Source organism: Aythya ferina (assembly GCF_964211825.1).
Source record: "Aythya ferina genome assembly, chromosome: 2".
NCBI lineage: Eukaryota > Metazoa > Chordata > Aves > Anseriformes > Anatidae > Aythya > Aythya ferina.
This window is the reverse complement of record NC_140297.1, coordinates 86,934,754-86,956,885: the sequence shown is the minus strand read 5'-3', so window position 1 is coordinate 86,956,885 and position 22,132 is coordinate 86,934,754. Positions and strand designations below refer to the sequence as shown.

Below are 22,132 nucleotides of genomic sequence, written 5' to 3'. Positions count from 1 at the left end.
TGATTGGTTATAGTGGCCAGCTGCACCTTGATCTTGCTGGGACCTGTCTGACAATATTATAGAGGTCAACTCCTTTTGTGTGTTGAGGAAGAGGAAGTAAACTTGGCTATTTGTGGCGTTACTGGGTAAGACTGCCTCTCTCTGTACTTCATCTTCTAATGAAAGTCAAATACTCCAGCCATCCACTCTAGCACAGAGGCAGTTGTGTTCTGCAGCTATCACATTCCTCTATACGCTGACCGTAAGTCTAGAGACCTTGCATATACTCATCAATATGTCCTGGAACGGGTATTGGTAGTGTATGTCAAGTGTTCAAAGGTTATCAAATCATGTAGTATTGCTAGTATAGACCCTAGAATTTTTTATTAAAAATTGTAGCTCATGTTATCTACAGCTATTGATTGTATTACCATATGGTGTATGGCATTTAAGGATTTGCTTCACTGAAGTTTTGGCAGCATTACAGACTTTGCCTTACTCCATAAATACAGTTCAGCAGCTGAATAGTCAGAGCTTCTGGTGTCTTATGGGCACTTGAGATAACATGGGTTATAGATTTGTTTCAGCAGCAGAACAATATTAGGCTAATAAAAAGGAGCAGTTTTTTTTCTAGAGGCTGGATTAGTGTAGATCAGAGTTAACATTTAGAAATTAGCCTCTAATTTTGTACGTATTCACCAAGTGTAGGGATATAAAAGCTTAAAGCTACTACCCAGGCTTCTTTCTGTTCCTTCTGCTGTTTTCCTTCCTTCAGGAACCATTCTGATAGAACCATACTGATAATAACCTCTCTCAGATAAGAGCTTATGTACCATTGAGAAATGTGAGAACTGCCTCCTTCAAGGACAGCTTTCTCTTTGTGTATATTGTAGATGTATATGCATTTCCTCTCTCAAATTCAGAAAGATGATTCCTTTTATCTCTGCAGGTCCAGGACTAGCTTGCTAGTCTACAAGGCCCAAAACTCAGAACAGGACCTAATGAGACTAAACCATATATATATATTTTTTTTTTCCAAAAGTAATCTTTTATGGATTTTCTAAGGAAGAAAAAGCTACTTACAAAATGCCTTAGGCTAGCAATGTCTGGCTGATGAAATTCTAGTTGCTTTGTCTTTCATAAAAGTCCTAGCAAACAGTGAAATCTGTCATTTAAAGAAAAAGCTTTCATAAGATGTAGTGAATTTCAGATGCAAGTCTGCTTAGTAGTGAAATATGACTTCTGATATCCCTCTTGCTATCAGAGATAGCTGTTCAGTTTATGGATTTGTCATACTACACATGTCAATACAGACCTCTAACTCTCACTGACACTCCTAATATACTTCAGTGAAAAATAGTACAGAAGTTCCCATTCTATTATCTCAGCTCTGTGTACAGTGTAAATATTAACAAACTGAGCAGGAGCAAAATGAGGAACACTGGCAATGAACCTATGAACACAAAGAATCTGTTTATCAGAACATATTCAGCTGCATGTTTTTTTTGGCTTCTCTCAATTATCAAACTGATCTGTGCAGTATGTCTTTTCCTGAATGAAGGATTCTGCTGTGCAGGTATTTAAAATGCAATAGGCTGCCCTGGTAAAAAGGCAGCATGTATTCCACTCTTACTCTTGCCCACAGGTAAGTTTCAAAATACTACACATTCCCAACCAATGTTGAAGTGAATAATTCTGCTGGTTGTACATAGATTTTCCTTTTGAAGATGCTTTATAAATATCTTTGCCATTAAAGACAGCATAAAGTGTGAGCCTCTTCTCTACGGGAGCACAAGTCAATCTGCTCCGCAATATAAAATAAGCATCTGGCATCAGGAAGTCTTACTTTAACTTTCTTACTGAGTTAGTGACTGCTATGGGAACCTGAAACCTGATAAAGTGAGCTATGTTTGTGTTTGCCTCTCTGCTAGTTCTAGCTAGTTGCAGATATTGGTCTGAGAACCTCAACAGTAACCAAATTCTTCTTGAAAATGAAGTTTACTTTTTCCTGGGTGCTTTTTTTGTTCTGGATGTGCACTCTGAAACTGCAACTGGAAATCCAGGTCAGCGTTGTGGAGAGCCTCCTTTTATTAGCTGAGGGAAATTCTAGAGTTATGCTGGAGAATGTCTGCCTGATCAACATGTCTCTGCCAAGTAAAAATAGAGGTATGTTTCTCCAGTCTCATTTTAGGCTGATATAACCTGGTGTTAAATATGCTCTGCAGTTTTGATGCTGTTGTGCCAAATAAAGCTTAGCATTTAGTGCGACAGTGGTAACTGCACATCAGTAACTGATGCAACTGATCACAGGTTTAAAAAAAAGTTTTAAAGCTGTTCTTGATGTCTAATGGCCACCCAACCTCAGATCCAGTCCAGTACAATCTCAAAGTTTGGTTAGAAGTTTGGATCCCAGAAATCTCACACACCTTACCACAGAGTGTTTCTGGTGGTACTTTTTGGGCTTCTATGACAAGATTCTTTCATGAAGAATTTGGACTTCTCAAGACCATCCAATCATGCCAAGATAGTGGAAGTTCCAGTGAACAAGGTACCTGTGTAGTCTGTTTAACTTTCTGAGCTTTTACGTATGTTCTTTCATACTGTTCCTGAAATGTTAGCTTTAACAGTTGCTGTTCAGGCTTTATAATAACATTCTGTCAGATTGTCACTGCTTGATCTGCCCAGTGTTCTGCCCCTGGCAGGGGATACGCCAACCAATTCCTTAACTGTTTTGTGGAGCGTGTCTTTTCACTGTCTTCAAGTATTAAGTATTCAGTACTGATCAGATACAGTTCTGAGAATAGTATGTAAATGACTGATAAGACTGATACTCGTTACTGCTCTCATTCCGCTCAGTGCATACAAGATGCACGCTGACTTTGGAGCAGTCACTTGCTGTGCAGTGTTCGTGGCTTTTTTTGTTTAATGAAGCATCACCATTTCCTCTTTCTTCTATTAGTCAAGGGCTGTGAATTTCAGCTTATTGACAGGAGCTGTTGTCTTTCACTCTTCAGACAGAGGTGGGAAAAAACATGACATTCTGTCCTGATAAATCTTGCTTTTTGAAAGGGATTAATTTTGCAGGTGTAAGGTATGTGCTTATCTGCAGGAGAGGGATAGACACTGATGACACTTCAAAACAGCTACTGTGACAGCTCTTCTTGGAGCCTTGGAAAATCTGTTTAACAGCTAGGATTAAATTTGTAGAGTTCCAATTCAAAATGTGTGGGCAGGAGGGGGTGGCCTAAAAAAGTTCTCAGTCTAAGAGCAGGAGCTGCACAAACATATTTATTCTACCTTTCTTCTTCTGTGAATATTCCCATGCCCTAACTGAAACAACCATTCAAATGTGTATGCGTAGTTGACCATCCTGTGGTAGAATGCATGTCTTATCTTAATGTCCTTTCTCCTTCCTGAACAAATTAATGGTGGCAAGACCTCTTAAGAAGTAGGCAACTCAATCTTCAGTCTTTCAAGAAAGATTTTAGTTTCCAAATAAAGCAACCTTCAACAGTGTCTGCCCCCCTTCCCTCCTAAATCCCTTAAAACTACTCTTTTCCCTGTTTTTGCCGTGCAGGCTTCTGCTAGCTTCTAGATCAGAGAGGAAAAAAATTTTCCAGTGCTGCTCTTGCCTGTTTATTTTCCCTTTTCATCATATTGTCCCATACCTTGTTTTGGTTTTCTTAATCCATAGTCTTATGTGCTGTTTTATACTGTCTGGTGCTCTCCTTCAGTTCTTCTGTCTCAGTTGCTTAAACAGCCTTTACTTCAAATGGATATACGTAGTAAGACTAAACTTGTGCAATGCTGTAGGAAACACAGTTTTGAACACAATTATAAAGTTATTTAATTTACTCTAAGCAACACAGGGTGCAGAGGGAATGTGTGAATTGGCAAGTAAAATTGGATTTTACTGCTATGATGTCAGCGAGGTAAGGAAAGGGAAGTGCATAACTTCATTAATTAAAAAACAAAACAAAACAAAAAACAAACAAAAAACAACCAACCCTCAGACTACTTTTTGATGCCGTGGGCTAATTGTATTCTTGCCATATTCTAATATTAGTTCACCTGAAAAAGGTGCCAAAGCCATTTAGGATGGAAGAAAACCTAAATTGAATATTTGTATTTTAATATGCTATGTTCAACTTGCATTAACAAGTCTTATAACTTAATGCCTAGCTTGAAAAACGTGCAAAATGTGAAATATTACTGTACTCCGAACAGTACAGACCAACTGAAAGCCTGTGAAATGGAAGTATTAGGGGCAATAAAGGAAGCTTTAAAGAAAGTGTTTCTGGGATATTGTGTTTAAGATGGTTTATTTGAAATACAGCAAATACTGATAAAAACAAGGAGTAAGTTGACAGTCAGACCTGGCAGAAGATAATGTGGTGAGGTTAAAGGGGCACTGTGCTTGTATTTAATCTTCAAGATGCTAATGAGCTTAACTTCTTAGTTGTCTGTCTGTAAAACAAACACTAATGGTTTTGGAGGATGCATATTTTCCAGTTTGCTTGTGTTGTGTATTTATTCTTTCACTTTTTTCCACTCTTGTTAGCATGACCAAAGTATTTTGCTTCTGCAATGCAGTATAATTGAAGGCAGAAAAATCGACTGATTGCATCTTACTGGAGGCTGCTTTGTACTGTTTATAGGCTGGCAAATGGAAATGGTGTGACTTCATTGATGCAAATCCACTCTCCTGTGACCTGCTGTAGACATAGAAATTTTGTTAATCTCCATTCTACTTTATTATACCAGTTTACTAAAGTTATGGCTCCACCTACCAAAAAGGGAAATGGCGCAAGCTGGCGTGAAAGAAATGGGATGGGGGTGTAAAATCCATGAAATCACCTTAGTGGAAGTATGTGGGTTTGTCAAGCAGAGTTAAGTATGCTGGGCTAAAACCATTCAAGCAAAGAGTGTGCACTGAGGTTTTGCTTCTGTTGCCTGAACTTATGTGAAATGTCTGAATTTTTCTGGTGTTACTTTCTGCTCTAAGGAGTGTAGTGTTTAATTAGCAGAGTGGCTCAGCAATGAGATGTTCTTGCTAGGGCTGATCCCTTTCAGTAGCTGCTCCTATTTTCTTCCACTGGTGTTCACCTAACCTTCTGGTGAAATGATTCAGAAGGTAAAGCTTGAAAAAAGAGATTGCTGTTTCTGTGGCTCACCTCTGAATTGGCTCATAATGTCAGATACTAATGCAGATACAATGGAGAAAGCAATGACAAAAGAAGAGGTGAAAGAAGTAAGAATGACAGCAGTTACCTATTAAATCACTTCAGCTGTACTGTTAAAACTGCACATTGAGAGGAGCATGTGGAAAAATCTGTATAGTGTAAACTATTCTCTCACTTTCAGTTCCTTTATTTTCAAAGATGGATCAATTTTTACTGAACTAGCAATTGTTCTCATAGCTTCCAGCTCCTGAATGTTGTGGGAAAGAAAAGAAATTTAACTGCTGGGAGAAGGTTGGAGAGTGGGAGCCATAAGAACATCTTTGCCAAGATCTTTGTAGTTCGTTCTCAGATGTGTAGAGGGGACGACCCGAATCTCTCACAGTAGCAAGAAACTTGCATTCTTCTGTTACGCTTTTGATTTCTGAATGTTGACTTCTAGGATAGCTACAGACTTCTAACTCTGGGCAATTAAAAAACAAAAACAACCCCCCACACAAATCTTGTTTGGCCATGGCAACTTTAAAGAAATCTTGGAAATCTGAAGTTTCTAAAATAGTAGCTGTTGGGAAGTTTGAGTTGACAGACTGTATCATGAAACAAAGCAGAAAGCTTTACTTTTTCATGTGCTTAGAATCATGGAAATGATATTTTTGAGTATAATTTAATGCACGTGAAATTAGAGGAAAAACTATTACGCTGATGGATGGAGGTACCTATAAACTTTACCTCGTATCTTAAGCCTTGAGCTATAAACAGAATTTAAATAAGCTCTTATGGCAAGACCTAGTTAGTAAGGGACTTCTGGAAAGTAAATATTCTCGTGCTAATGAAGTCCTGGGCCATTAAAAGGGGAGCTGCATTCTCTCCTGTTGTCAGGAAAAATCGTTCTCTCCTGTTGTCAGGAAAAGAAGCTTGGCATTTTTGCTTTGTAAGTTTGCTTCAGTTCTTCATCTTCAGTATGTTCCTTATAGTCATAGAATGCTTTGGATAGAAAATGACCTTAAAGATCATCAAGTTTTACCTACCCTGCCATGGGCAGGGAGACCTTCCACTAGACCATGCTGCTCAAAGCCCAATCTAAATTGAAGACAACCAGAAAATTCTTCAGATTCTACAAGTAAGCCAAAAGCTTCACATATCACAGGTTCTGTCTAGACAAAAAGCTGGGGATTGTGTTACTCGAGCAAGTTGTGTTTAAATGTGAGTTCATCAGTAACATTTGCAATTCCAAGACTCTTCAATTCCAGGACTCTTCTATACTTTATCTTTTTACCAACAGTGAGGTAAATTGAAGAGTCCTCATTAATCAAGACTATGAATAGTAGAAATCTTCCTTCTGGATACTGTGTTCTTAAGAAGATGAAATTTATTTGCAGAGTTTTTTTTTTTTTTTTTTTTTTTTTTTTTTTTAATGAAAACATCCCACTGAAGTTCCAGAGACTTCCCTGGCATTTTGTGTTTCCAGAAGCATCTTTTTAGGTATTTTCTTTACAGGATGAGGGGATCTGATTGGCATTCGTAGTAATATTCAGGAGATCAAGAACTTATCTGGACTCTTAGTACAGCCATTGTAGCTTCATCCCTATATAATTTGGTAAAAGCAATATAGAGGGAGCTTATCCCTTTATTTTACATCCATATTTTTAGTGTCATCTCTGTAGCCATTATGCTGGCAAGGTTCAGAGCTCTTGTCTTCCCAAAGTGAATCTGAATTGTTGAGTGTTTATTTCTAGGTTTCTGAGCTTGCATAATGCTTTGGGATTGTGCATTACACTGAAGAGTTCTGTCCAGAAGACCACTGATCCCTTAGTGTTGGTGATGAATGTGAAAATCAGTTTTGATCATGAAGGTTAGTCTTTGAGGAAGAAAGGTAACGCTCTACTTTAGAAAAGGATTTTGATGCTGGTAAGTTGGCTTGTTGGATTCCTGTAGTAATTCTTTTAGATATCTAAGATGACCTAAAATAGGAATATGGTCTAGGTGAATGGGATATGTCTCAGTAAACAACACTTAGGCAGAAGAATATACCTGTTACAAAACGATAAGAAAGCAGCACAAGCTGCCTTGTACCAAAGCTTATGTAGTCCCAGTTAAACCGTGTGACTCTTATCTGTTGCTACTTCCATGCTGGAGAACTTCTTGCTGGACAGAAAACTGCCCATATGGGACATTTCCCATTTAAAAGATTTGTGATTCTTCCAAGGGCCTAATGGCATCTAAGCGAAAGATAGAGGAGGCTCTTTGGAGAGAGTGAAACTGCTGCTTGGTCAGTTTTGCAAAGGTTGCGTCATAGAAGCTAATGCATTGACTTGGACAGACAATAAGATCCATTGCCCCCCCTATTTGTTCATTAATGGCTACTATGCATATTCTCAGAACTTAATCAAACATGACTATCCCTCTTTTCCCTCATTTTGTAAACTTTTTAATAGCTTCCTGACAAGTAAGGTATAAAAAAAAAATCAGTGTAGAAATCTTAAGTTTTTGTCCCTGTACCTAATTCTGAAAACATTCTTAACTAATTACATGATAAACTTCTTCTTTGTAGAGACCTTAGTCTGGTTAATCTTCTGTAGGATGAGGGCAAAATATTGCCAGCTCTTACAGACACTTTGCTTTGCATGTACAACTAAACTAAATATTTTGAATACTGTGAGAGGATGTAGTTGCCTGCTGTGAACATACTGAATGGTAAACATCTGTTCTCTTAAATAAGAATTAAGTTTCTGCCCAGATTGTTATTACCTGTATGGTCTGTCTTTTCAGTGCATTCATGACGCAAATATCAAATCACTTCACAAAGTCATGCAGTGGCTTTTACCACCAGTTGAGCTTGGGAGAGAGATCCTTTCTGCCTTTCTTTCTACAGCTTAAGTTTTTAGACAGCACAGCTTTATGTGGACCAATGAAGAAGTGATTGTTCTAATAGCTGATACTACTACCAGGGGCTGTTTCTATTGTGGGAATTCAGTTAGGATGTAAATTTTGCTTTCTAGTAATTTGTTGTTTCAACTACTTAGTATTCACAAAAATCAGTGTGTCTTAAATGATCTTGTGTTTTTCCCCAAGAAAGAACATTAAAATATTTTTTGTTCATGTTGTTTAAAATGGTTTCCTAGACAGTCTGTTCTCTTAACTAAAGAATCTCATTTGCAAAGCCATAGGAGGGCAAGTATTAGTAATGGACATCTATTTAATGTTTGCTTGGTTTTAAGTGAAGAGTTCTTGCTTCCAAGCAATCAATTGTTGGAGGAACAGAAGTAGAACATTTCAGTAATCACTTAACATCAAATTGATGATCAGTTCATCGTCCTTGATGTTCAGAGCCAATAATGTCTTTTAATTTGGTAACTCCTAAACTGCTAATGAGTCAAGTGTCTCTTGCTAAGAGGTGAGTCTTTCCATTATTTTCAAGCTCAGAATACTTTGGAGTTAAGGAGGGAAGAAAGTAAAAAGCAGCAGTAAAAGGTAGGGAAATGTACCTTTTTATTACAACCGTGTTAAGGTTTAAAAACATCTTTACGTGGTCTGTGTTCAGAGTTGTATTAAAAGGCTGTAGTCTTCAGGTTTCTCAATTTAAGACATAATTGGTCACTTAAGAATTGAGATGGTCAGTTTGGTGTTTACAGGAACTACTGAAATATGAAAACTCCGAGATTTGTGCTTAGCTCCTCGCTTATGGGTGTTGAGCGCTCCAGACACATAATGTTAACATCAGCATGACTCTGCGTACGAAGCACGTGTAGTTGCTGTTGGCCAGGCAGGCAGGAAGTTGATTAAGAAAATCAGTAATAAGTTTCCATTATAATATTTCTTTCCATAATCCTACATCAGTCTTGTAGTCCTTACCTCCCCCCCCCAGTTATGCAGACTTTGAAAGAAAAGTGATGAGAACAGAAGTCCTAACTAGCAGTTGAGTGGGTAACTGGTGCTTACATACTAGTCTTGACCAGCAGACCATCATTTCCTTGTTTCTTGGTAGGTGGAGCCTTAACTTTGCTGTTGCTGGGTAGAATGGGAGGCTATAACAATCACAGTGAGTAATTTGCTGTATGGATAAGTACAACTCAGAACGCTGTTCAGAGGACTCGTTCTGTCATGACAGCTGAAATTGTAGTCATCATACCACTACCAGTGTCACTGTTCTTATTACATTTTTCTCCAGCCTTAGTTCCCACCTTTTAATTCTAATTTGGTTGAAGAGATTTTATTTGGCTTTAGTTTGAGCTGACTGGAACTGATCTATGATTGTGATAGACCTGTTGACATTGTCTCCTTGATGCAGGCTCAATTAAACTTTTGCTAGATGTGTAAAATAAACATAGTGCTGGCTTGTATTTTATTTTTTACCACTGAAAAATACCTTAAACTTTACAGTATTCACATGAGTTGATATTTGGCTGCATTTTCACATGCATAGTCTGTATATGCTGTACTTTCTGTAAAGTTGCTTTTCTTTTCCCCTTTTTCTCTGCCAAAAGGATTCTGATACACCACCTTGCACAGCTCCTAATGTTTACCAGTTCAGTCTGCAAGCACCGACTCAACTTATGGCCAGTTTACCACCCGTATTGCCTATGCCAAGTGGTAAACCCCAATCTGCGCCTACGAGAACCTTGATAATGGCCGCCAGTAATCAGGTATGAGCCAACGAAATGGAGCAACTTTTTCTTGAGGAAGTGATCCAGTCAGAAGTGTAGATCATTTGTGCTGTGCTGACAGTCTAAAAACCTCTGAAGATACTCTTCATATAGCATGTGCTAAATCTCTTGTAACCATGAAACTTATCAGCCATGTCAGAAGCGCGGGAAGAAGGCTGGGTGGGAAATGTTTGTGTTTGAGATTTTTGGAGCCCTTCCACAGCTCACTGACACCTAGGAATGTTGATTGGAGTGTTAGATCTCTCTCTTTAAGTTGTATTTGAGACTCATGGTGCCTAAACTAGAGGGATATACAGATCTCTAGGCTGTTTAACCTCCTGTTTTTAAAACAGAAGCTTCTCATAGGTGGTACATCTGTAAGCTAGTGTTTGAATCTGAAGAAATATTTCTGACTTGTCTAGGTGTGGTTAGTGGCCTTGATTTTGAATGGCTAGAACAGATCTGACTGTACCTGTAACTTTTTGTAATATGTTTTAAGGGGAAAACAACAACAAAAAAGTAGGCATGTGTCCAAGAATTCTACCCAAATATTAAATGTGTTTAAATGTGCAGAGATACTGTGTGCTATCTAACTGGTGTTGTAGCTAACACATCCATTATAGTGCAAAGATAAGAAAAGTCCTCAATTTTTCCTGACAGTCTTGGTGCTTTTGTCTATGGGAAAGTACTCTCTCATTTTTGATTATTAAAACTACTAGTCACAGGTGCCTCATGGCCTTTTAATGCAAGCTGTGGGTAGTACATTGTCTGTGATAAGGAAATGAGTTACTTTTAGACATGAGTTTTGATCAGGTCTTTGCATGATCTCAATCCTCCTGCTGCAGTTTGTGAGATTGTAGGACCAAGACATTTTTAATTTAATAACCTTGTTTTTTGATCTGATTCACAACTGCCTTGACATTTTGGTCATAGTCATAGAATGGTTTGAATTGGAAGGGACCTTAAAGATCATTTAGTTCTAATCCATCTGCCATGGGCAGGGACACCTTCTACTAGATAAGGTTGCCCAAAGCCCCATCCAGCTGGGCCTCAAGCACTTTTAGGGAGGGGACGTGACACAAGATGTATCTGTTTCAGTTTTGAGATCTCTCAAGTATTTGAGAAATAACAGAATAGTTGAGGCTGAAAGGGACGTTGAAGTCCTCTAGACCAATACTCCTGATCAAAGAGCAGGTTGCTTAGGGTGTTGTCCAGTCAGGTTTTGAATATCTCCAAGGATGAGGACTCCACAGGCAACTCCTCGGGTCCCCTCCAGGCAACTTGTTCCAGTGTTTGATCATGCTTGCATTTAACAAGTTTAATCTTAAATTTATGTGGTATGTCCTGTGTTTCTGCTCAAGCCCACTGTTCCTTGTACTTTTTACTGGGCACTTCTGCTGAGAGCAGTGTTGCTTCATCTACTTTACAGCCCCTCATTAGCTGTTTAGGCTCATCTGTAAGATCCCTCCTGCCCTGAGCTCTTCCTGAGGCTAAATAACCCAGCTCTTTTGTCCTTTCCACGTATTACAAATGTTTCAGTGTCTTATCTTCATGGACTTCGACTGAACTCACTTCAGTATGTCCACATCTATGTTATACTGGGGAACCCAGACCTGTACAGAGCATTCCAGGTATGGTCTCACCAGTGCAGAGTAGAAGGGAAGGATCACCTACCTCTGCCTTGCAGTCATACTCTTCCTAATGCAGCCTGGGGTGCTGTTGACCTTTCTTGATGCAAGGATATGTTGCTGGCTCATGTTCAACATGTCTACTGGGAATCCCTGGTCTTTTCACGTCAAGCTGCTTTCCAGCTGGTGTACTGGTGCATGAAATTATTCCTTCCTGGGGACAGAGTTTAATATTTCACTTACAGTTCATAAGATTCCTGTCAACCCATTTCTCTAGCTTGGCAAGTTCCCTTCTTACGACAGCACTCTTATGTATCAGCCACTCCTTCCAATTGCTGGTGGTTACTGTCACATTATTGAGGTCACTAATGAAGTTGTTAATTAGTATTGGCCCTGGTAGCAACAACTGGGATGTACCACTAGTTGCTGACTTCTAACTGGACTCTGTGGTGCTGGTCAAAACACCTGGAGCCTGGGATTTAAGGGTATACTTCTCATTCAGCTTGTGAGTTTGATTTTTATTTCTAGAAAAGGCAACTGCTACTTTATATAGGTTCCCCCCCCCCTTTTTTTTTAAACCCAGTGCTGAAAAAATTGGAACTTCAGATGAATGAGAAATTTCATCTGAACAGCTTTTTCAGTGTTCAGTAATAGCATCAAGTTATGGCATATTATATAGTTCAGTATCCGTATTCTTCATAGCTGCTACGCAAGCATTTTCCTATTAGGCACTCTACAAAAATCTTTTTCATCCCCTTCTTTCATTTAGGCCAGGTTAGTGTCATACTGCAGTGCATACTGCTTGTGTTCCACTGGTTCCTTGCAGGCAGGTTAATATAGAAGGGGCACAGTCTTTGAAAACAGTTCATCACATGCTGTCCCCGGCTATTCCCTCAGCAATCCTCAATCATCTAGCAAGCTGCCATTTGTATGTTAAGGCATGCCTTTTGTTTTAATCTTCCAAATGATAAATCTGATTTTTCTCCATTTTTCTCCCTTTACCTTTCCTTTCTGATGGCTGAGTCTTACCTAGGCAGGAACAGCTTACTTTAACAGGACTTGCTTTTGTATTAGTGAGAAGCCAATAGAACCATATTTTGCTATTTTAGCGTCTGCAATCGAGTATTCACATGAGTGTACAATCTGAAATTTCTGAAGTTTAAAATAGTTCTCTAGTTTTATGCTAAACTTCACATAAGATACAAGCTTAGTCTAGTTCGTTCTTTCCTGAACAACTCTTTCTCTGAAGAGGTATCTTGGAGCTTAACTTCATCAAAATTACATCAGAACACGATCCAGTTTTTAAGCATGCAGTTGTTGGTACAAAACAAATTGGCATTGAGTTGACTTGGTTGTGAAGAGGCAATGTGTTGAATGAATTTTGGACCGTAGTTGCAATGTGGAATCTTGGAAAACAACTGTTTTACAGCATTTTATTTGGCTTTCTGTTACTTGGCTGTCCTTTACTAGCATGTACAATGTGTATATGTTTAAAACTGGGAAACTTTCTGTGACTTTTGCTTGACAAGGATGTGCCCTTTGGATTCATGCTAAATCAGGATTTTCTTGCTATCTACAGTGATGGGATGATTTTTTTTTTTTCTGCACTGAATTTAGTGAAAGCTTGTATTATGTAGTAGAAGTGTTGTTTTTAGATGGTTTGTGACCAGCCCGGTCAGAAGTGGGAACTGAAATCATTCTACACAGAATACTATGAATGTATGCTTTTCATCTGCACCTCTCTGGAGCATGATAGAATTCCATTAGATTGATAGCTTTCCTCTTGGCAGTTGATGTTACTGGAGAGGCAGTAACATCCTGTATACTAGTATATCACTTTTAATAGTCTCATCTTAACTAGCTGTCCACTGGGATCAGCGGAAGATAAGGTATTGGTGTGCATGTCCAGGTAAATGGAGGGGAGAAAAATTGGTGACTTCACATTAGGAGAAATGTCATGTTGGGATGACAAGCTCTGTGCAGTTCATTCTTCTTGGATTGCTGCTGGTCACTTGAAAAGTCACTAATGAAGACAGAAGAAACGTAGTTGTTCAGAACTTCTTAACTTTTCAAGTTTAATTTCGCCCCCCCAAAGAGTGGTCTTCTGATTCAAAAGTACATGTATCTTAAAAAAAATAAAATAAAATAAAAAAAATCTATATCTAAAAGTAATGAACACCTTCTGCTGCGATGGCTTCCAGTGTGTCTGTTCTGTCCAAGAGTGTTCTGTCCAAGAGCACTATTTATTCTAGCATTGAGCTAGCATTTGCTAGCTCACTTGTGGAGGACAGAGAACAACTAGGAAATGAAATCTTAATGCTGGTGCTAAAATACCACAATCTAAATTACTTCTACAAGAATGTATTTGTTTTATTTTTTATTTTTTTTGGCCATATAAAGCAATGTAAAAGAGCACTAATAGCCTTACAGGCACTTCACTGACTAAAATGCGTTGCTTCAGAGCTTGCTCTTATCTAGAACAATTGTTGATGGGGTTACGTTGTTTGGCAATTATGATAGTTTCAGAGGCAGTTCAAAATATTTTAACTGAGACTGTCATGTATTTACATGGGTAGTCCTTATGTGGTCGTATCCTTCCACGTATGGAAACTGGTTTAGGCAACTGGATCCTGGATGACCTACTGTAAGACTGTTTCTTATAGCAGAAGTTGGATTATATGGTCTCTAGAGGTTCTTTCCAACCTCCGTGCTTATATGACCGAAAGTCTCACCACTGTAGTGGCAGCTGCTTCCCAAGTGCTTGACACAGGGTAGATAGCAGTTTCTAGGAACAGGAGTTCTCCATAAATTTAGACAGACAAAACAACCACCAAAAGAATCCGTAAGATGATATATAAGTATTACCTGGTTTTTGTTTGCCTAGCATGCCTTTCTCTTCCAATGTCACTGTAATCACTGCATATAAGTTTCCTCTACTTTTCCTATTTGCCATATTGGCACGAACTCATCATTTGGAGAGTGCTTTGGGCCTTTTTGCTGAAATAGATTTTCTAGCTTAATACTGGCAATTTTAGACCTTAAAGACAAATCTTAGTGAGATTTCTCAGCTTTTACTTGGGAAGAAGAATACTTAAAAACACACAGGCCATCTCACAATAATATCAAACTTGGAGTATGAATTCTGTCTTCTGGTAGTTTTGATTCATCTCCAATTTTTGAAACTTGACATGAAAAGATCAAAGAGTATTTGTATTTTGTGTGTCAGATTCAACTTCGCTCTATACTCTCTTACTTAGTCACTCAGGGAAATATGCCTTCTGATCTCTCAAATACCAGGTTATCTTTGACCTACCCAGAGTATTAGTTGCCTAACAAGTTAAAAGGGAAGGAGAACCGAAAGCTTCCCTTTGTTTTTACAGGCTACTGGCAGAGCAAATGCACAAAGTAGGATAAAGCATGAAGGTCTGATATAAACTGTTCCCTTGTGGCTTTGAGTCTTTTGGTTCTCTGGTGTTAGGAGATAAGAGAGAATTAAACTTTTATTGTTTGAGCTTCTTTCTAGTCTCCATGTCAGTTTTTTTCTGCTGCTCTGAACTGGTTGTATAAATGCTGTTTTCTTTAATAGGAAGAGAAATGAGATTTTGCTTGCTTTGTAAAAATTTGTCTAGGACTCATGATCTTGTCAGATGTCGATGAAATTGGCCAGGAGGCCCAAACAACGGGGGGGGAGGGTCAAGAAGGAGGGGAAGCATCTCTGATATTTGAGTGCTTTGGCCCTTATTTGCACAGATTACAATTCTCACACAAGTTGTTTAGATTTTTTTTTTTGCTGTATTTCAGCTGAAAAAATATAAACCACATAAATCTTAGCAGATGGAGAGTGTGCTCAAAGAGCTGGTACAAGTATGCTCATTGTGTGACCTTTTTAGTTTAAAAGTAATGAGGTCAATGAACCACTGCCTAGTACTTGGTTTATCCAGTAGGGTTTTAATGGTTAAAATATCAGTTAGATTGTTTCTCTGCAAAACAGTGTTTTCTATAAAGAATAAGAGTTAAATTTCATCTGTTACATTTTATCATAATGCTTTTTAGCGTGTTTCCAGATGCTATGGGAAAGTGGATGTAGATCCTCAAAATAAGGGTTGTGGGTTTTGCTATAGGCCTGAAATAAAGTTTGGAAACACTGTGAGAAATTGAAAAGAACTTTGAACATTTTGAGGATGTATAGTTAGGTATTTAAGGGAATACTTAAAATGTTAAGGGTGCATTACTTAAAATGTTAAGGGTGCATTAAAATTCTGTGGCATACCACACTAATATTTTGTGTTAAACGGTTTTGAAATACGCAAGTTGAATGATCACAATTCCTATCGACTGCAGACTAGATTCAATTATGGCCATTAATCTCGTAGCATTAACAATGTAATAGTAATAGGTTTTCTGAACTTATTTTCTTATTTTCTAAACTTTCTCTTATTTACAAATTTAGTGCTGTATGCATAATGTCATTTCTTCTGAAGTTAAGAGTATTGATACATCATTTCCATTGCTTTCTCTCCCTTTTCTCCTTATTTTAGAGATAACAGACAAAAAAAAAAGGTTTAGAAACTGTTCAGACTGCAGCTTTGTTAATTATGTAGTTCGTGTTTTTGAAGTGTAGGTGACTTACTTCTGGCTAGAAATTCTGACTGAATATTGAGTCTTTGACTGTCATCAGTTTCATGTAGTAAATTTGCCAGTATTTAAGATGAAAAGTTTAGTTTATTTAGCAAATAATTACCTGGCTTTTCAATTTCCCCTGGTTTTCTGTCCTTTGGAGTAAAGGCTAGGAACACAGTTATCTTAAATTTCTGTTAAAACATCTGGAAAACTTTTTTTTTTTTTTTTTTTAACTTGTTACAGGTTTTTCTCCAGCTTGTTTTAGACTCAAGTTTCTTAAGTTTTCCTCTACATCTAGCAGCTTTTATTTGTAGAAGATCAAGTTCAGAGCATGCTTGTCAAAAACAAACAAAATCTATCAGTTGTTGAATCAGTGGTCATATGTTCTGTCAAGGGAAATAGATCTAAAGAAGTCAAAACATCTAAACTAAAGACATGTAAATATTTGTCTGTCAGATCATGGATACAGGGCTATTGTTTTGGTTATTGGATCTCTTTTTAGCTATCATGTGATTAGACATGCCATGTCTCAGTGATTATGGGAGTCTTAATCATGTGGATATCAAGAAATGTGTGGATAAGATTAGACAGTCTCTTGGAATTTCCACAAGACATTAAACTTCCTTTACCGAAGATTCTGGAGTAGTTAAAGAAGCATGTCCTCTTGTAAACAATTAACTAGTTAGATAAGTTTAACTTATCTTTTATGTCTTATATTTTATAATCTAAATAAGATCAGGTTTTCATAGTAAATGGAGTTCATTGTTTGTGTTGGGTCTTATGTTGCCTAACATCTAATAGGCAATGAATAATGTGTGGCAAAGCTTGCAAGTGGAGTTCAGCTCCTGCAGGGCCAACCGAGAAGAGTTGAGACCTTTCAAAGGGGTCCATCAGGAAAGAGAAATGTTTTAACTCTTTGTAAAGGGTGGTATGCCCTGGGCTGATAGTTTGTTGCAAAGATGAGATCTTGTCGTTTTTGCAGAAAACTGCTTTGATAATGCTTTCATGATTTCCTACTGAGAATTGAGTGTCAAACCAGATTTTAGGCATTGTTAGGAATAAAGAATGGGAATGAAAACATCACAGCAAAACTCATGTGCATCCCCACATTATGAATAATGAGTACAACTTTGCCTCTCACACTGGAAGAAAGCTATAATACAAATGGGAGAAGAATAGGGAAGGGACGTCAAGGGTGATCAAATATGGAATAGGTTCTCTACAAAATGAATGATTCAGCCTGGTGAAGAGAATGAGGAGGTACGTGGTCAAGATCTCTCTAATCATCAGCAGCATGGAAAAAAAAATATAATGACAAGAAATGAATTACTTCAGGAGCTGAAAGATCACTAGCTAATAGGTTCAAATTAAAGACAATGCACATTATGCTTTTGCAAATGAGGAAAAAAAATAATGAACAATAGCTAGTCGAGACCTACTAGGTATAAATTTATCACCTTTGTACTCAGTTGGCTCAGGGACCTCTTACGTCTCTTTCTTAAGCACCAACTGATGGAGCCATTAAACACTGAGATTCTGCTCTTAAAAAGATGCTTGAAGTGTTCTACGAAAAGCTAGAGATGGCTTTCTGGCTAGCTTAGTAGCAATTATTTGGAAATTTGATTACCTCTTGAACAAACCAAGGATATAACTTCTTTTTAGGATACAGGCAGATAGGGATTAATCATCGTATTTGCAGTGGTGGTTGGCTGATGTGATTTGAGTGAAGCATTGTCTGCCAAGACACCCCAGTAATTTTTTTTGCTGAACACTCAAATTGAGGATTAAGGTGCCAGTTTGTTCATTTCCAGCTGAAGATGATAGGCTTGCTTAGGTTCTGTATCTGCTTTACTCAGTTTTATACTGGTTTTACAATAGCAAAGCTAAAGTTATGTCTCTTTTTCATCGTATAGTCAAGAATAACTGATGAGTACTGGCTGTTCTTAGTGTTTTGACTGTAGTAGGATCATTTTTAGTATTTGGCCTCATTTAATCATAGTGAATTACTTGATACTTATTTGTAGGTGCTTGACTGTCTGCTTATATAATTGATAGATGTACACATTGAATTAGAAAATTTCGCTGCACAAGAATGTGAAAAATGGTGTTAGCTTGAAGGACCACTTGCCAAAAATAAAATATTTTTTTTTAGTCTCTTTTTGCTGACTTTGATAAATAGCTTTTGGTAGGTATTTTGGCAACATACTTCAATAAATAAGTTTGGAGTAATTTTGCCTCCTGAGAATGAAGGATTCTCCTCTTTAATCTCTTTTCCTTTTCATCCTTGATTATTTTACCGTTGCTAGCCTGAGGAAAGCACTTAGCATGTCTGTCTTGGGAGATTTAGAAGTTGCATATTGGAGGCTGATAAGGTAGGTCACCACAGGGCACTTCCTACAAATGAAAAAAGTTTTTTTATTGCCCTGCAGTTAACTGCAGTTATTTCCCAATACTAGTCTTCACTGGCTTTTTTTCTGGATGCTCAGTGTCTCTTCTAGCTATGCTTTGACAGTAAAAAGCCGTGCATGGCACTATCCCTTAAATAGTTTTAATGATGGTTTGTTGTTTTCATAATTTCTCTTTCTACTCCAGACTAGTTTGGAAATGTGAGTTAATAAAGTATACTTAGTATTTTGAGCAGTTCCCTCGTGTTAGCTTTGTGGTGTCCCTGTTACACCATTTTGTCTACCTGAAGTGGTTTATTAGCTTTTGTTAAAAGTAGTCAATTGTCTTTATTTCCTTCAGGCATCAGAAAAAGTTGCTTGCATTGAAGTTGCAAGTGTTTGGAAAGTCTGTTTCAATTTCATCTTTTGAAACTCTTGTACCTATCTTAAGTACACAAATACTAACACAACTTACTGTGGTGCTAAGTGACAGGGACAACCGTAGTACCTTATGGTTTGGTAGATGTATGCTATTAAACATTTTCAGCAGTTGTTGTTCCAAGTTAGTTTTCTCCCAATTTCCCACATTCTCCCAAAGAAAAAGTGTCATGCTATACTGATGATCATTGTTTTGCCTTGGTCTGGTTGTAGTGTATGGATCAGACCGGTAAGATTTGTCAGAATAGGCCCAGATGTTTACAAGCTATAGCTAATTTACCTGTAGCTCAGTAAGATTACTGGCAGAATGAACTTGTCCTTTGTCTGCATCAGCTCATATGATCATGTTCCTGCGTTCCTTAATGATAATGTTCCTGAAAGTCTTATTGGATTTTTCACTTGGTCATGCTCTTGCTAAGGATCTTTAAAATAGACATGACTGTTACAATTAGTGTTTAATATGGAAGGCCTTTGTTTTTATAAGGGTGATGCATAGTAAGCATATTTAATACTGAGATAAAATACTTTTGAGGATGCTTTTAAATATACATCTTCATTTGCAGGACATTTACTTCAGAAAACACTTAAACTGTTAGTGCCATTGGACTTGAGTAGCTAAGAATAGACAAGCATGGAAAGATCAGTTGTGTCAAGCAACATTCAGTGGGAATAACTGATATATGTTGAGGAAATACTACTGATATGTGTTTGATGTGTTTGTTTCATTTGTTTATATGTCTAAACTGAGTGAATCTTTTTTTTTTTTTTTTTTTTTTTTTTTTTTAGCAGCACAGTGGAATGAAGTTTTCTATGAAAGGAACTCATAATCAAGGCAACAGCTACAGCCCAGTCAGCAATGGAGGCATGAGGCAACCAGTTGGTAACAGAGGACACCACCAATACAATCGTAATATATGGAGAAGAAAAAAACACAGAGACAGTTTGCCTATTAGTCTGAGCAGATAATGGCAGATGCCAAAATGACCTTCCCTGTTCAGACAAACTGAGCGAGTGCCACTCGACTTGGGGGATGGAGACCAGCGTCCAGCACATCGTTTTATTGGTGTTGCCAAATATCTGCAGCTGACTTCTTTGCATGTTTCTTTGTGTGGTGGTTCAGTCCATCTTCAAGAAGTAGTTGTGCTTATCTGTGAAGCCTTATTAAATGTGGAAGTTTGTTTTTCTGCCTTCCCACAATGGTTCATACAGTGCCGAAGCAGCTCTGACAATGGAACTGCAAGGACATTTACAAATGCTGTGGCTTTTTTTGCTGTGGCTACATCTGTTCCTTTGTGGGTTCTGTTTTCTTTTATTTTGGAAGTGAAGGAAACTTCAGCCCCTTGGATTTTTTTTTTTTCTTTGCAGCAAATCAAGTTGGGAATTCATAAAAATAAATTTGCTGCTCTCCTGTTTGTTTCAAAGTTCAGAATTTTTTGCTCTGTAAATATTGGAGGTATAATTTGTGCAATAACTTGGAATTTTTAATTTAATTTCATATTGTCACATAAGTTATATTTAAGGGGAAGAGGTTTTTTAATTTACAGATCCTTTCCCAGGTTGCATTATCTAAGTTGGGTTCATAGTTTTGGCAGGTTGTCTGAGCAGTGTTACAAACATGACATTTGGTAATATTTGAGGCTTCTCGATTCACAATGAAAGTGCGATTTGGCTTATGGTTTTAAGAAGGTATTACGCTCCAAAGCATTTCGACCCTATGTTTTTTAGCTCATTGTCTGGCCTCTATCAGTTGTCTTGCTCTGACCAATGAGTTTTAATTTTATTCCTTTTACTAGACAACAAATCCAGCGTTCTTAGTACCAGAAAGAAAACTTTTGGGGAAGGGGGGAAGGTTGGTTCAAGTCCTGATGTGAAATTAAAAAGCTGTGAACTACACGCTTTGATGCATTTTAGTAATGTAACCTGTTAATGTTTGGGTTCAAACAACGTTATTAAACAGAGGTACCCGGCTTAAGGAATGTGGAGAAAGGAAATATGTTGATTCCATTAAGGAATCTGTATAGCAGTATGCATTAGTTCTGTTAAGAGCAAATATATAAAAAGTACTTCAGCTGCTCTAAGCGTTATGAGAAGTATCTTTTAATGTATTGCAGGAGAGCACAGCCCGGTGTTGTACACAGTATGAGTGGCTGGCACTTAATTTACAGATGCATACAGGTATACTATGCAAGTGTGTATTGCCATGACAAACACTGTCTTTAACTTTTTGAAAAAATGTACATCCTGCCTAACCCTGAGTTTTTAAAGCACCACAGTTGTCCTGGGAGTAGGTCACATCTCACGCCCTCTGACTTCCCATTTTTTTAATGAAAGTTCTTAAACTATACAGAAAACTACAGATCAGTTCTATAAATCCATTAGCAGAGAAAGCTGAAGAATCCTGTTAACAGGACATCTATACTGTGTACAGATACAGGTGGTTTTAAAACTGATATCTGACTATTAAAATGAGGTGTCAAGCATGAAGCTTTTTAATACGCTGTATGCCTTTGAAGCAGAAGTAGTTCATGTTATTACTGAATCTGTTGAACAAAACAGGTCTTTGAGGGGAGAGAGGGCAACATTCCAAAGTAGAGTAGTGCATATCTGTTTGCAAAAAGTTTGTCTTAATGCTCAGATTCATCACAATTTTAAATAAAAATAAAAATTGTGAGCTGATTCATAAATAATATCTAAGGGCTGTTACATGAGCCTGTACTGCTTAGTCTTCACACACTAGCAATATTGAGCATAACTACATTAAAGAGCCTTCAAAGGCTTTAGTTGGTGTCTTATACTAGCGTCCATTTTAAAGCGAAATTCATTTGAAAAGTGGTATCATGTAACACTTCAGTCATGGTGAACCAAATAAATTGGCCTGGCTATCACTGTGGTTATGTGCTACAGGTTTAAAAAAATCATGTTTAAATTTTTTGTGTGGACAACTATGTGGAAGCTAAAATTGACATATTTTTATGTAAAGTTTTCTATTCTTTGATTTTTAATAAACTTTGGAGACCAGTCACTTTTCTGTACATTTTTATGAGAAATATAATGGATGAAGTAATATTTGACCTTATCCCATTGTTTGACAGGTGCATTGAACATCAGCTTCAGTGTTAATGCCAAACATCTTCAGAATGAGCTTGGAAGGCAGATGGACACCCTTTGCTTACTGTACTTTGTATTCATAAAGCGAGCAATGAATATGGCTGTTGGTTTCATGGTTGTGGATTTGGTCCCCTGATAATATGAGAGTTCAA

General features: G+C 37.6%; 1 protein-coding gene across 5 annotated transcripts in view; it reads left to right on the top strand.

Moving 5' to 3' along the window:
• Positions 1–21,894, top strand: part of TENT4A (terminal nucleotidyltransferase 4A) — a 59,742-nt gene extending 37,848 nt beyond the window's left edge. The window contains exons 11-12 of one of the 5 annotated variants that reach the window (XR_014689723.1): positions 1,911–2,158; positions 2,311–2,377. Coding sequence is in view for 4 of the 5 variants with exons in the window: in XM_084509981.1 (XP_084366107.1) it covers positions 9,644–9,802; positions 19,659–19,838 (339 nt within the window). In the remaining variant the exon portion in view is untranslated. Of the gene's footprint in view, positions 1–1,910; positions 2,159–2,310; positions 2,378–9,643; positions 9,803–19,658 lie in introns of those variants that run through there. The other 4 variants (XM_084509982.1, XM_084509981.1, XM_084509984.1 and 1 more) reach the window with 4 other exon arrangements.
• The last annotated feature ends 238 nt before the right edge of the window (positions 21,895–22,132 follow it).